A 15,636-nucleotide genomic window follows, 5' to 3' on the forward strand; every position below is an offset into this window, starting at 1 on the left:
GTTATAGAAATTAAGCAGGAAATACCATGTCCTGGAAAGAAGTAAATGGTGGTGCTTGGTGACTGACTGGAAGTGAGGATAAGAGAGAATGGGAAGTCAAGGAGGCTTGGAGAGAACATAGGTTTCATTTGGCTACACTAAGGTTGAGGTACCTGTAGAATAGCCAAGTGAAGGTTGGCTTTAGAGCAGGACTATGCAATAGACAATTCAGCAGTGATCAAAATGTTCTGTGCCTGCAACCAAGTTTTCCATTTTAATTTTTCTAAATATAAATTTTAATAACCACACGTGCCTAGTGGCTGTTATTTTAAATAGTGCTGCTTTAAAGTATTGGTTATTTGGGTTTGGAATTCAGGAGACAGGCCTGGCCTTGTTCTAGGAATTGGGAAGTCATTAGCAAAAAGAGATTAGAAATTGAAGTCATGGAAATGGATGGGAGCATTCTGAGAGAGTGAGATGGAGTCTATGGTTTTTAGGATCCTTCCGCCGTGAATGGGAACACCTTGGTGATGGAAGGATTGCCACAAGGCTTCAGTCTAGTTGCCCAAAACTATTATTAGGACTTGTTTCCTGCTGGATGTGGCTCTAGAATGTTAAATTAAGATGATTTATCCTCGTGACCCCAAATGACTCTGCCTTCTCACTAAGTCAGTCTCTCTCTCTACTGTTTTTTAAGGCTCCTCCAAACCCACCAGTGAAATCTATTTTGTCTTATAGGTTTCAGTCTTCCTCTCTGTCTACAAATAATTTCACAAGATCTTTAAAGGAAAGAACATAGCAGCTTGCTGCTTCTGCATGGTTTTGAGCTTTTAATTTTTAATACAGAGACTTACATTCATAAGCTTATTTTGACTGGTGATGCTAAACCAAATAATTTTAATACACATTAACTTTTGCTACCCCAATGCTTTACTTTCAAGACTTTGAGTAGATGCGTAAGGGAATTTCTGAGAAATATCTCAGAAATAAAGTTATTTACTTCCAGGCCTTCTGAGAGGTGGGGATGTAAAAAATAACTTTCTGAGGTGTCTTTTCCCCCAGCCATATGATTTTGGTTATGGAATTTCTGTTACCTGTCTCAGAGATTGTTTTCCCCCTGTTCCTTGTATTAACTTTGTCACCCATTTACACAAATAGGTAGTGATTTTCACAGATAGTGATTTTCTTTCCTTAGGGGCCACACTGTGAAGGCAGTGTGTGAGTCATTTCACCTGGCCAAAGATTCCGGTTTCAAAGTGGTGGCCCATATGATGCCTGACCTGCCAAATGTGGGACTAGAAAGAGACATTGAACAGTTCACAGTAAGTGTGGCTTCAGCCAGGCACATTCAGAATGCCTCTGCATGTTTCTTATCCCATCTGCTCTTGTTGCCTGTTCACTGATGTTTTCCATTGTTAAAGAAATGCATCCTTATTATAGAATACTAGAAACACAGTAGGGTAAGGGACATCACCCACAGCCCCATCAGACAAAACTCTTAACATTTTAATGGATTCTTTCCAAGATTTTTCTATGCTTAGGCTTTTTTGAGGGTGAGGTTGTCTCTGCAAATGTAACACAGAGATACAAATGTATATGACATAGGAAATTACTGTAATAGTTTTTTCACTTAACATTATAACAAACATTTATCCATGTTGTGGCATGGTCTCTGTTAACATGTTAACATATTTTAATGGCTTTTTAATTTAATATGCCATATCTTGCTTAACCCCTTGCAAGTTTTTCAGAATAAGGTATTACTGATTTTTTAATATTATTTTAAAAACACTGCAGGTAAATGAGTTTATGTGTATAATTTTTTGTCGTATTTAGGTTTATCTGTTTATGATAAATTCCATGGAGTAGAATTATCAGGTAAAGGTAGAAACATTTTAAGAATCTCACTCTATTAATAAGTTACTTTGCAGAGAGTTGTAACAATTTATACTCATTTCAGCAGAGTTTTTCTTCACAAATAATTCTCTCCTGTTTATTTTCTATATATGCTTATACATGCACACACACGTATGTACATATATTTTACTCTTTGCTAGTTTGATCGAGAAAAGTACCATTTTAACTTGCATTTTGAAATTGTGATAATACATTTTTCAGGTTTGTATTTACTAATTACATTTCTTTCGTATTTTTGGAATTGTGTGTTTTTATCCTCTGACTTATTACTCTATTGGGATAAGAATATTTTTAATATTAGTTTATATGAACCTTTTAGGTAAGGAGATTATGGACTCATTGTTTTTTATATTTGTTTTAAATATTTTACTTAACCTGTTATTGACCTTTTAGTTGTGCTTCCATTAAGTCGATCTTTTTTTTTTTCTTCTTCAAATACTTCTAAGCTTAGAACTATCTTTCTGTTCTTTGAATTTTCACTGTGGGTTGTTTTATTGTTATTTTAACCCTCACAGTTTCTTGATCCATGTTAACTTTGTTGTGGGAAATGAGATTGGTCAGGCCTTTTGTTTTTCTTCAGATTCTCAGATAGGGCAAGTGTGTTTTAGGGATATCCTTTTATTGAAGGTGATGACAATGTTTGTTAAGTTATTTCATCTGTAAAAGTACTTTTAATTTGCTCTGTTTAGAAAAATGCAGTTCACCATGTCTTATTTGTGAAGTTAATAATTCTTTCCTCTCAAGAAGTTTACTTTTATTATTTTTTAAGTTGGTAAACTGTACCTGAGGACCTGTTTATGAGATAACATTAATTCACAGATATCCCTCTTCGTAATTCCCCCACACTGGCTGTGTAGTAGATTTTGAGTCTGGTATCCTCCCCTCAGTAACTAATAGCCAGGTGCTCAGAAACCAGGCCAAAAAGGCACCTGAAACACATATTATTATTATTATTATTATTATTATTATTACTATTATAATACTTTAAGTTCTACGGTACATGTGCACAACGTGCAGGTTTGTTACATATGTATACATGTGCCATGTTGGTGTGCTGCACCCATTAACTCGTCATTTACATTAGGTATTTCTCCTAATGCTATCCCTCTGCCTGCCTCCCATCCCACGACAGGCCCCCAGGGTATGATGTTCCCCGCCCTGTGTCCAAGTGTGAAACAACTTTTCTTTAGCACAGCTCCTAGGTGGACCAGTAGGATAGCCAGAACTCATGAAGTATAAGTGCTCCTGAAAAATATAGTATGTTTCATACTGTAGCAAGCCATAGCAAACAGCTGAGTCTTGCTATGTATTTTCCTTGGTGTCTTCAACATAAGGAATAGTTCAGTAATAATATTGCAAGGACTACCCTTCCTGTAAACAGATTTATTTGCTTGTTTGTAATCTTTGCAGGGAAACACACAGGGAATATGAGTGGATCATATTTCTTTTCTAACTGCGTCCTAGTAAAGTAACAGAAGGGAGCTAAAATGAAAAATATGGGTTCTTTCTAGAGAAGAATTCTCTACAGATTAAATTGTTTTAAAATAAATAATTTTTAGAAATTGATAAGAGGCAAACAGCTCAGTAGGAAAATGGGCAAAAAAACTTGAACAAGCATTTCACAAAAGAGAATATTCAAATAGCCAATAGACCTATCAAAAAGTTCTCAAAGTAATTAATCTTCAAAGAAGTGAAATTTAAAACTACAATTGGTTTCTCAGTTTTCTATAGCACCTTGGTCTTGTATTGTGGATGTAATTTATCTTATCTCTGAAGAAATTTATTACAGATATTTTTTATACATTTTATTTTTCTTTATGCAATGCCTCTGTTTCCTCCAAGTGCCTTTTTTTCCTTTTTGTTTTGGTTGGCCCCTTAATGTCCTAGGCTTTCCCCAAATTTATGATGATCTTCAGTCAATTTCTTATGCCTTTTTTTTTTTGAGACAGAGTCTCGCACTGTTGCCTGGCTGAAGTGCAATGGCGCAATCTCAGCTCACTACAGCCTCTGCCTCCCGGGTTCAAGCAATTCTCCTGCCTCAGCCTCCTGAGTAGCTGAAATTACAGGTGCCTGCCATCACACCAGGCTAATTTTTTGTATTTTTAGTAGAGACGTGGTTTCACCATGTTGACCAGGCTGGTCTCAAACTCCTGACCTCATTATCCACCCGCCTCAGCCTCCCAAAGCGCTAGGATTACAGGCGTGAGCCACTGCGCCTGGCCTAAAGCAATTTCTTATGCTTTTAAGAGTAGGGGATTGAAAAACCGGATGGCAAGGCCTATGCGCCTAGCTTGCAGGCGTGCTTCACTGAAGAATGCTCTTTTAGCAATAAGCTCTCCTTTCTTTAGGGGATTCCTGAATGTCAGTATGGTGAACTCTTATGTAGAGCCATTTGATTCATCCAGAGATGAACTCTCTAACTTCCTGCTTTGGGCTGGGTGACCTGGGTATATCTCAGGAAGCTGGTTGCTGACATCCAGAGAGTGGGGCGGAGAGTCCACCAGTCTATGTGCTGGCTTTTCCCTGTTTTCAGCCTTGGTCTTCATCTAGACTTTCCTTTGTACCTGGAATCTCAGAGCCCGGAGGCTTTCCAGTTTCTCCAGGGACTAAACGTTCTCATCTGCCTGTTCAGGAAAGGCTAAGGGTTAACAGATAATTCCCTCTATGTACACACTTGATCCAGTACCCCTGTTTTTATTTCCACATCTCTCCTCTGTCCTGCCCAGTTCTTGGTACCTCTGATCCGTGAGCCTTTCTGGGACTCAGCAGTGCGATTGAGCAGGGCTTTCGTTTCTGTCTCCTTTTGCTGTTTTCTTTACTTGCAAAGTCATTTACAAGCCTTCCTAGTTTCTGTCTTTGAAGAATTTGTTGCCATCTTGGGTCTCATCCTTGCCTCCTTTCTAGTCCTCTTTGTTATTCTGGGTTTATACTTTTTAAAAAAATTCTTTCCTGTTCCTTTTCTTTTTTTTGTCTTTTGAGACGGAGTCTCGCTCTGTCGCCCAGGCTGGAGTGCAGTGGTGAGATCTTGGCTCACTGCAACCTCCGCCTCCCGTGTTCAAGCGATTCTTGTGCCTCAGCCTCCTAAATAGCTGGGATTATAGGCACGCACCACCACATCCAGCTAATTTTTGCATTTTTAGTAGAGACGGGGTTTCACCACGTTGGCCAGGCTGGTCTCGAACTCCTGACCTCAGGTACCTGATTCGCCTGCCCCGGCCTCCCAAAGTGCTGGGATTACAGGTGTGAGCCACCGCGCCTGGCCCCCGTTACTTTAGTGTGGTTTTGGAGGGAAAGAAAAGAAACACTTGTTTTAATTCTCCAGTGTAACCAAAAATTGAGAACCAATCAGTTTTCATTCTTTCCAAAGGAATGTATCAGTCCATATGTCTCCGAAACTTATTTTACAAGCACCAGAAGTACCTTTCTAAATCCCATGTTCAAATGTGGATTCAGACTGGGTGGACAATGGCTTCCATACGTGCTCTTTGTGGAATGGCTGCAGAATATTTATTAAAGACCTGATGATTCTTTAAAATACAAATGTTATAGGAAACTCACACAATTACAGAAAAAGATCTCTGAAACTAAATAGTACATAAAGAATACAGCATTTAAGAACATGACAGATGTCAATGAGAGATGGAAAGGTCTATCGTTACATTTCTTTGTAAAGCAAGTTTAACAATGAAGAGCTTTGTAAGAATGATGTGGCAAAGATAAAAAGGATTTTTTCCAGTTTACAAGATAGAGCCCTGCCAGCTGAGTAGATACTCCTGCCAAGGTGGGAGTGAGAGGGGACTGTGTGAGTCCACTTTCATTTCTCCAAAATATATTATGCAAAACAAGATTAGAGCAAATTATCATTGCCGAGTCATGGAAAAGAGAATGCCTGGTGTCTCATTGCTGCATCCCAAAATAAAGAAAGAAAGCAGCCAGCTGGGGTGATACAGTATAAGAAATGACTGTGGCAAAAGTAGATGAGTTAGATGTATTGCTCAGTGTCCGGATAACAAATGGATGATGTGTAGCCCAGGATAGGAATGGTGCCAGATGGCTTAGGGACAAAGTAGTCATATTCAGGGATCAGCAAACTTTCCCTTTAAAGGACCCTATAGTAAACATTTTAAATTTTGTAAGCCAGATGATCTCTGTCACAACTTTTGAAATGTTTAAACAATTAAGTATATTCCATTATTAAAGGAAGATATACTCTAGATGTGAAGGCACACGTTGAATAGATTGTCATGTGATGGTAAGAAAGAGGTAATACTGGGTTCAATGGGATTTTTTTTTTTTTAAGTGGGACAGCTAGTATTTGAAGGTCAGAAGGGCCTCTCTGAAGAAGTGGTGTTCAAACTGAGACCTGAAGATTCGCTAGATAAAGAAAAATTGATGAATTTTCCAGGCAAAGGAAATTGCCTTTGCAGTGCTGGAAAGGCAAGATGGTGAGGGGTGGCATGAGATGAGATTGTGCAGGAGACAGGCTGGAATGGTGAGGGCCTGGTGCAGTCCAGCACACACTTGCTTTGCCCCAGTGAGGCTACAGAAACAAGGAGTTTCTGTTCTGTCTTGTGCCCTACCTGGTCAGAAGCAAAAGCTGCCCCAGGGCCTACAGGGTGTGCCAGAGAAGCTGTCCAAGGGTTGAGATTTCACCCTGGGTGATCTCTGCATAACTAATGGAGAAGTCATTTTCTGTTCTCTATTCACAGGAGTTTTTTGAGAACCCTGCTTTTCGTCCCGATGGTCTGAAACTCTATCCTACCCTGGTGATTCGTGGGACTGGGCTTTATGAGCTTTGGAAATCAGGAAGATATAAGAGTTACTCTCCTAGTGACCTGGTCGAACTGGTGGCTCGGATCCTAGCCCTTGTGCCTCCATGGACTCGAGTGTACCGAGTGCAGAGGTAGTGTGTTATCTTTTATTCCTAAAATAGTTGGTGACTAGTCTGTTCACCATTTCTCATGGAAATAGTCTGATTTCACATTAAGGGTTTTGGATTTTTTAATGGAAATAAGGTAACTGGAATGCTATCTGTAAATAGAGAGGGATGGAAATCATAGCATGTCTAAGCCACTTTGCCAATATCATATTTATTTATCTACCCATTCATTCATGAGCCTGGAGATGGAGCCATGACAGTCAGTAGGCATGGTGCTTACTTCCGAGCAGCACCATGGTCTAGTTCAGTGTTTCCTCTTCCAGGTCTGCTTCCGTCTAGATGCAGTAATGGGTGTGAGCATAAGAAGTGTGGTCATATGTGCAATCTGTGTTCTAGAGCCTCTGAAAGAAAAAGAGTAGCAATAATCACTCTTTACAGATATTAATGTAAATATAGAGGAAAGGTGACATATTTCTGATGGCATAAAGAAAATAAAATAATCTGAACTACCTTCTTCCTAGGAAAGAGAAAGTAAGATCTCATTTACAATCAGAAACCTTATTTGCCTATTTATACATACATACATACGTACATACTAGAAACATAACGTAACTTCACAGAAAAATTTTAGAAGCCGTAAAATTTTCTGTGTACCTACAATCCTAACAAAGCCGATTCCCACACACACGTTCCCACCACCCTGCCAAAAGCTACCCAGGCTCCAATATTACAAATGCAAGGCCAGAAGGAGACTACAAATGCATTACAATTAGCTGCTAGAGCAGGACTCCACTGAGCACAGAAATTGTGTGACTGATCATGTAAAGCAATGAACACTGGAAACAAGCAGAATTAACTACTTCAGGAAAATTATCAAGGATATAAAGTAACGGACTTACTTGAAGGTCAAAGGACATTTACATGATACTTCTGCTGCATACTGATTTCTCACAGTTTTAAAATCATTGGCCAAACTCCAGGATCTAAATTGCCTATATGATCTTTATTTTTAAAAATACACCTAAGAATACTAAGGAGATTTTAATAGAAAAATCAACTGTTGAAATTGCTTGCGTGGCCCTTCCCCTTGTTGTTCAACCCTTCTGAAGCAATTCAGTCCAAAAGACATTAGGTGGCACAGAGCAGTGTAGGTGTCCACGTGCAGGAGGCAGGGAGCCACAGCAGTCCAGAGCAGGGTGAGAAGGTCACTCGTTCACATGCAGGAGGCAGAGGCGTGGTGCAGGCTGTTGAAGTCAGAATGTGATGAAAAGGGCATTCATTCCCACCAAGGGCAGATCTGGTACAGGATGTCAGAGCTGTACATCCTCTAGGGGTGGGTTGGGGGTGTATATGCAGAAGAGGAGACAGCAAGAAAAGGCCAGTTACTTACAGGGAGTTAATCTTTTCGGCAGATATATTAATGATAATGGGTACTGGGGTTTTTTGTTATCTTAGAAGTCAATTACAAATGTTGAAAAAGGAGAAAATTACTGTGAGCATTGTGGTGTTTTGGAGTAGGAGATATTGGTGTGAACTCATAGTTTCCAACGTTTAGGTAGATGTAGAAATAAGTGTAAATGTAATGAATAACAACACAGTCAGCCCTCCATATCCTCTGATTCTGCATTCTTCATATTCAACCAACTGCAGATGGAAAATACTCAGAAAAAACAGTGAGTGGTTGTTGCATCTGTACTGAACATGTACAGATTTTTTTTCTTGTCATTACTCCCTAAACAATACAGTATAACAACTAGTTATAGTACTTACAGTGTATTAGATATCAATAAGTAATCTAGAGGCCAGGCGCGGTGGCTCACACCTGCAATCCCAGCATTTTGGGAGGCCCAGGTGGGTGGATTACCTGAGATCAAGAGTTCGAGACCAGCCTGGCCAAGATGGTGAAACCCTGTCTCTACTAAAAATAGAAAAATTAGCCAGGCGTGGTGGCAGGTGCCTGTAATCCCAGCTACGCGGGAGGCTGAGGCAGGAGAATCACTTGAACTCAGGAGGCAGAGGTTGCAATGAGCAGAGATCATGCCATTGCACTCCAACCTGGGTGACAAGAGTGAAACTCCATCTCAAAAAAAAGTAATCTAGAGGTGATTTAAAGTATACAGGAGGATGTGCATAGGTTATATGCAAATACTACACCATTTTGTATGAGGGACTTGAGAATCCATGGATTTTGGTATCTTTGGGAGTCCTGGAACCAATCTCCTTTGGATACTGAGGGACAACTGTAAATATAGTGTGTGTGTGTGTGTTTGTGTGTGTGTGTATGTGTGTGTGTGTATAGCAGTGAGTGCACCTAGTTTCGAGTGAGCACAGCTGATTTCCAGATCTTGGTCTCTAAATGCTCTCCATTACTAAAAGGAGCATCTTGTGCCAAAAGTAAGGAAGTGTTCAAAGAAGAAAGGGGAAGCTGGCTTAAAGGGCTCCCATTGGCCAAATCTGGGACAATTTGAGCATCAAAATAAATATTGATACTAACAGATTGTAACCAGCTGAATAAAATAGGAATCTACACATTTATACCAATACGCATAATTAATAAATTGTAAGTGTGATTCAGAAACATAATATTTGCAGTCAGTCTTCATCATTCTCAGATTCCTTATTTGCAAATCTTCCTACTCACTAAAATTCATTTGTGACTCAAATCCAATACTGGCATTTTCACAGTCATTCTTGGGCATGCTTGGCAGTGAAAAATTTGAGTTGCCCAGCATGTCACCAGCTGAGGTCAAACAGATGGCGCTCTGCCTTCTTGTTTCAGTGCTTACACTGAGAGCCAGTGTCCTTTTTGCAGTCTGTTTCATGCCATGTTTTTCAAAGTTTTATGCAGTTTGTTGAGGATTCACCGTTTAGTGTGGCCCCCAAGCATAGTACTGAAGTGATGGCTGTTGCTCCTGAGTGCAGGAAGGCCATGACGTGCCTTCTGGAGAGAATTCCTGTTATATAACCTTTGTTCAGGCATGAGTGATGTGCTGTTGGCCATGAGTTCAGTGTTCATGAATCAACAATATGTATAAGTTGTGTTTAAACAGAAACACACATACAACAAGGTTATATATTAATGAGTCAACAAAAATATTGTGACCAGGACCTCACAGGAACCTAACCTGGTATTTTCCCTAGGAGCAATTGCTCAGTGTTCAATTGCAAAGTGTGTTGGTGACACTTTGTAGAATGTAACTACTTACTGCCTGCTAACAGAACTAGAACCGAGTACCAACTGTACATAGTTTGAGAGTACCTGCCCCACCATACTTAACAATTACACAGTGAAAGAGAATAACCTAATAGTGGGAAAACCTGGCAGCTGATCAAAGTGAACATTCTCAGTAATAGGACAAATCGCAATTCTGGGCCGCCTGATAGAGGGTATGAGAACATAGCATCACTTCTCTGTTACTCAGCCAGAACTTCACAGTCTGAATCCAATAGTCAGGAAATGTTAGACAAAACAAAATTGAGGAACATTCTAAAACATAACTGGCCCATAATCTTCAAAAGTATCAGGATCAAGAAAAGAGTTCCAACTTGAAGGAGACTATGCAGACATGACAATTAAATACAGGGTTCTGAACTGGGTCCTTTGACTGTAAAGGACTTCATTGGGACACTGGTGAAACTCAAATGAGGTCTAGGATTAGACACTAGTGAAGTATCCATGTTAACTTCCTCATTTTGATGGTTCTTTTGTGGTTATGTAAGAGAATATCCTTGTAGGAAATATTTAAAGTATTCTCAGGGCATTGGGACATCTTATTTGCAAATTAACTTGCCGGGCGCGGTGGCTCAAGCCTGTAATCCCAGCACTTTGGGAGGCTGAGACGGGCGGATCACGAGGTCAGGAGATCGAGACCATCCTGGCTAACACAGTGAAACCCCGTTTCTACTAAAAATACAAAAAACTAGCCGGGCGAGGTGGCGGGCGCCTGTAGTCCTAGCTACTCCGGAGGCTGAGGCAGGAGAATGGCGTGAACCCGGGAGGCGGAGCTTGCAGTGAGCTGAGATCCGGCCACTGCACTCCAGCCTGAGTGACAGAGCGAGACTCCGTCTCAAAAAAAAAAAAAAAAAAAAAAAAAAGAAGCAAATTAACTTTCAAATAGTTCAGGAAAATAATTATTTGTACTGCACTTGGGACTTTTTGTGTAACTTTGTGATTGTTTCAAAATCTAAATTAATACAATAGACAACAAAGATGCAGTAAGTAGCATTCACAGAGACAAAAGAAAAAGATGATTTGCATGTGTTATAACTGACTCAAGCAACCAGAGAGCAGTAAAGATGCGGCTTCTCAGCCGCAGAGCATGGCAACAGATAGCACAAAATAGTTAGCAATTTCACATCCAGAAATACCGAAAGTAACAAGGCATGGATCTCACAGGCAATCAGATGAAGAATTTGCATTTTCTCCCTTCATTTTCAGCTTAAATTTCTTTCTGCTGTAACCAGTGAGTCAAAAGCAGCAGAGACATTGCTGTACCATTAAAAGCTTAATTTTATAGACTTTTAAATACCACTATGGGACATTATCCTGGCCTACCAACAACTGAGAAAATAAGGACTTGAAGAAAACGAGGGCAGCAGATATAGTCTCTATAGGAAAAATGTAAAGGAGTGATGACAGGAAGAGTGGAGAACACTTATATGATACAACCAAAAGGTCATATGATAAGAAAGCCATGACATTATTAATAAGCAACATATGAGGCCTGTTAAGGAAACCTGGCTGTTCTCAGTTCTTCTGATATGACCCCGTTACACTTCCCCTAGGGAGAATTGGCCCATAGGAGAGTCCACAAGCTCTGATTTCAGGAGGCCCAACTGTCACATATATTCCTCTGTCAATACACCACTTACGGAGCTTGTGAGTGAGGAGTGGCACAGGTGGATGTAGGCTTACGATTTCGAAGTGACACTCTTCACACATAGGTGGGTGGATTAAAATGTAATGGAATAATGTAAAACAAGAGGCAGTAGCGCAATCTCTTGCAAAATGTGGAATTAGTAACGTCCTCAATGAGTCTGAGGACAGTTTATTGTTTGAAGATAGTGGTGACTCAGCTCCTAACATAGTAATGCCATTGGTGAAGAGAGTCATCCAGAGTCTAGCTGTGATGTCAGATTTTTATGCTTTAGGACTGATAATGTAGTTAACTGTGAATATGATCATTTGCTAGATTTTTTTAATACAAAGACTAATATCTTCATAGTGTTTTCCATTTTGTTTTATTTGTTATGTAGTTTTGGTGCTTTTGATATGTAACTATGATATTTGTTGTTAAACATGTTTCTGTTAGAATTCATTTTTTTTTTAATGTAGCTTACTGTGGACTGAGGTTCAATAAAGCATTTACTTTTTTGTAAGCATGGGGAGAATTCCTTGAGATGCATTATGTTACTTTATGTTTTGCATTGAGTGTTTACTAAACTATTACTGTGCCTGCCTGCATAAGAACTCATTCATATTTATTATATTTTGCTACTTCCTTTTTATCCATTTTTATCTCCACATTTTCTTTGTATATACCACACTGAAAAATGATTCAGATTTATTTTGTATTGCAACTTGCTTTTTATTCTCAACAGCCATTGAAACCACTGGAATTTTAGACTAGGCTTATGTAGTGCTGAGGTAGCATATGAGATTTCACGTTCTAGTCAATGTATTACATCTTGTGTTTCTGCTGTGTACCACCACTCCATGATCTCATACACTTCTCTTTTGATCATGTGATTTTATACTCCCCCCCACCAACAGTCTGTAGAATATTACTAATTATCCAGATCTTATGTTTCTTCCTGATTTCTAGCCATAAAATATTCTATTTACATGAGCAAAATAATGTTTTCTCTGTAGAACTAAACCACTTTCAATATATGTATTAATAACAAGTTAACATTATTTTTCCAGAAATTTCCTTACAAAGTTAGAGTGCATCTTTACATATCAGTATATTTTATACACTGTCAAATTTGCCTTTGGCACTTTCATGTTCCATTTTTTAAGGATTTAGAATAATCTTCATGGTTATAAACTTAATGGCAGAATAGTACTCTGCAATGTTAATTTGTATTTTTCAGTAAACTGTTCACCTTGTTAGACATTTAGGTTCTTCCAGGTTTCTTTGATTTCTTCTTCCTTTTTTAAATGTAATTCTCCTGGCCTCCACTACAGCTAAAATTCATGTACATAGAATTTTCTACTGCTGTTGAAGTAATCTCTTAGAGTAGTATAATCTGGGCAAAGGATTTCCCGTGGTAAAGGATCTAAGCATTTTTTCATTATTATTATACTTCTTAAATCCTTTCTGGAACAAGGGGAAAATAAATAAATGTTACAGCTTTTGCTATGAATATTGATATGGCTTTCCAAAAGGATTATACCAGTTTAGAGTAAACATTTACTGGTTTTATCACAACCTCTACAGAATTGGGTGCTTTGTAGTATTTTTATTTTATTTAATTAAGGGTATTAATTTGCATTTTGCTAGTTTCCCTTGTAACTGGTTATTATTTATGTTTCTTCTTACATCAGTTGTTTGTTTATATTTAATTTACCAGTCATGAAATTTGGATTATAAATATTGTCTTTTTATTGAGAAAGCTCAAAAAAGTTCATAAATGTTGCCTCATTTTGAATTCTTTCCTCTCCCCAGACGAATGGGAGACCAGGAAACCAAGAGGCCACATTCATGTTCGTATAGGACACTTAGCACATAACAACAGTCTAATAGCTGTGTTCTAGTAAAACAGCTTCATATCTTTATTCGAAAACCTTTAATTCAGCCAGCACAGTGGCTCACGTGTATAATCCCAGCACTTTGGGAGGCCATGGCAGGTAGATTGCTTGAACCTAGGAGTTCAAGACCAGCCTGGGAAACATGGTGAAACCCCCATCTCTACCAGAAAATAAAAACACTTTAAAAATTAGCCAGGCAAAGTGGCACATGCCTACAGTCCCAGCTACTCAGGAGTCTGAGGTGGGAGAATCACTTGAGCCTGGGAGGTTGAGGCTGCAGTAAGATGTAATTGCTCCATTGCGCTCTAGCCTAGGCAACAGAGTAAGACCCTGTCTCCAAAAAAAAAAAAACCCTGAAATTCCATTTCGAAGTGTTTTAAATTTTATATTCAGATTTAACTAGAATTTGCTATGTCTGGACTTTTAGAAAGTAACTTGTATCAGGCTATGTGCGGTGGCTCACACCTGTCTTCCCAACACTCTGGGAGGCTGAGGTGGGCAGATCACCTGAGGTCAGGAGTTCAAGACCAGCCTGGCCAACATGGTAAAAACCTGTCTCTACTAAAAATACAAAAAAATTAGCTGAACGTGGTGGTGGGCATCTATAATCCCAGCTACTTGGGAGGCTGAGGCAGGAGAATTGCCTGAACCTGGGAGGTGGAGGTTGCAGTGAGCTGAGATCGTGCCACTGCACTCAGCCTGGGTGACAGAGCGAGACTCCGTCTCAAAAAAGAAAAGAAAAATTAAAAAAGAAACTTGTATCAAAAGCTAGATAGTAAAATTTTGATATAAAAGTGCTCAGAAACATGTTAATTGCTAACTTAGACATTAAAGCCTAAGTGTTTATACAGCATCAAGTGGCTGAGAAACTTTCTGATTTTGGAAGAGAGATTCATGGGGATTTTACTCAGCAGTGTTTTTTTTCTAGCTTCAGCCTTAAAGTTTTAGAGCAATTCTGAGACTGTAGAAAATTGGTGTTAGTCGATGGGTGCAGCACACCAACATGGCACAAGTATACATATGTAACAAACCTGCACGTTATGCACATGTACCCTAGAACTTAAAATATAATAATAAAAAATAAATAAATATTAAAAAAAAAAACAAACAAACAAAAAAAGAAAATTGGTGTTAGTCTAAGACTGCAGTTAAGCACCCTGACTCAACATGTTTAATTTGATATTAGTGATGTCTTGCTAGGAAGAAACCACTGGCAAAGGAGAAAAGTCTCCCAGGATATTTAATTCAGATGATTTTTAATAATTATAGATTATTTATTTTTGTTTTAAACCATAGTAAAGGAAAATCATTTGTGTCTTTCTGTTCTGTGCCTTTAGAAAATATGCCTAGCCTTTATGGAGGTTCACCTAGTGGCAGCTTCCACCAATTATAGGCAACACACTGTTGACTGGTGAAGCTGAACTTATAAGGTTTATGTGGAGAAGGAACTTTTTTTTTTTTTCTGAGATGGAGTCTAACCCTTGTCACTCAGGCTGGAGTGCAGTGGCTCAATCTCAGCTCACTGCAACCTCCACCTCACAGGTTCAAGCGATCCTCCTGCCTCAGCCTCTTGAATAGCTGGGATTACAGGCTCCCATCACTGTGCCCGGCTAATTTTTGTACTTTTAGTAGACACAGGGTTTCGCCATGTTGGCCAGGCTGGTTTCAAACTTCTGACCTCAGGTGATCCGCCTGCTTCGGCCTCCCAAAATGCTGGGATTACAGGCGTGAGCCACCACGCCCAGCCAAGAAGGAACTCTTTTTAGGCAGGTATCAGAAGGGAGAATGGAGGAAAGGAAGATAATTTAAGTGAGAACACAATGTTTCACACTTTTAAAATTGTACTGTATTTTACTGATAGATTACTTGATGTTTTTAATTGGTTATTTTCCCCACCCTTCCCTACCCATTACCTTTTTTTAAAAAAAACTATTTATACTTTTTAGTTTTATGACAGTTGAGTCAGTAACATCTTCCGGGGGGTTTTTATGAAGCAGCATCCTAATAGAAGATTCTGTTCTAGCCCTGAAGGGTGCAGTCAATGATTAAATGTAAAATTTTGTCCAGACACATGATGAAGCCACATTAAACTGTTGCTGCCCTCAGG

At 39.1% G+C, this 15,636-nt stretch overlaps 1 protein-coding gene across 2 annotated transcripts in view; it reads left to right on the forward strand.

Moving 5' to 3' along the window:
• The window catches only part of ELP3 (elongator acetyltransferase complex subunit 3), a 104,588-nt gene that overhangs the window by 37,491 nt on the left and 51,461 nt on the right, over positions 1–15,636 (forward strand). Inside the window, exons 9-10 of one of the 2 annotated variants that reach the window (XM_023216805.3) lie at positions 1,175–1,307; positions 6,609–6,799. In XM_023216805.3, coding sequence (XP_023072573.2) covers positions 1,175–1,307; positions 6,609–6,799 — 324 coding nt within the window. Of the gene's footprint in view, positions 1–1,174; positions 1,308–6,605; positions 6,800–15,636 lie in introns of both variants that reach the window. The other variant, XM_023216806.2, reaches the window with a different exon arrangement.

Source organism: Piliocolobus tephrosceles, chromosome 7 (genome assembly GCF_002776525.5).
Source record: "Piliocolobus tephrosceles isolate RC106 chromosome 7, ASM277652v3, whole genome shotgun sequence".
NCBI lineage: Eukaryota > Metazoa > Chordata > Mammalia > Primates > Cercopithecidae > Piliocolobus > Piliocolobus tephrosceles.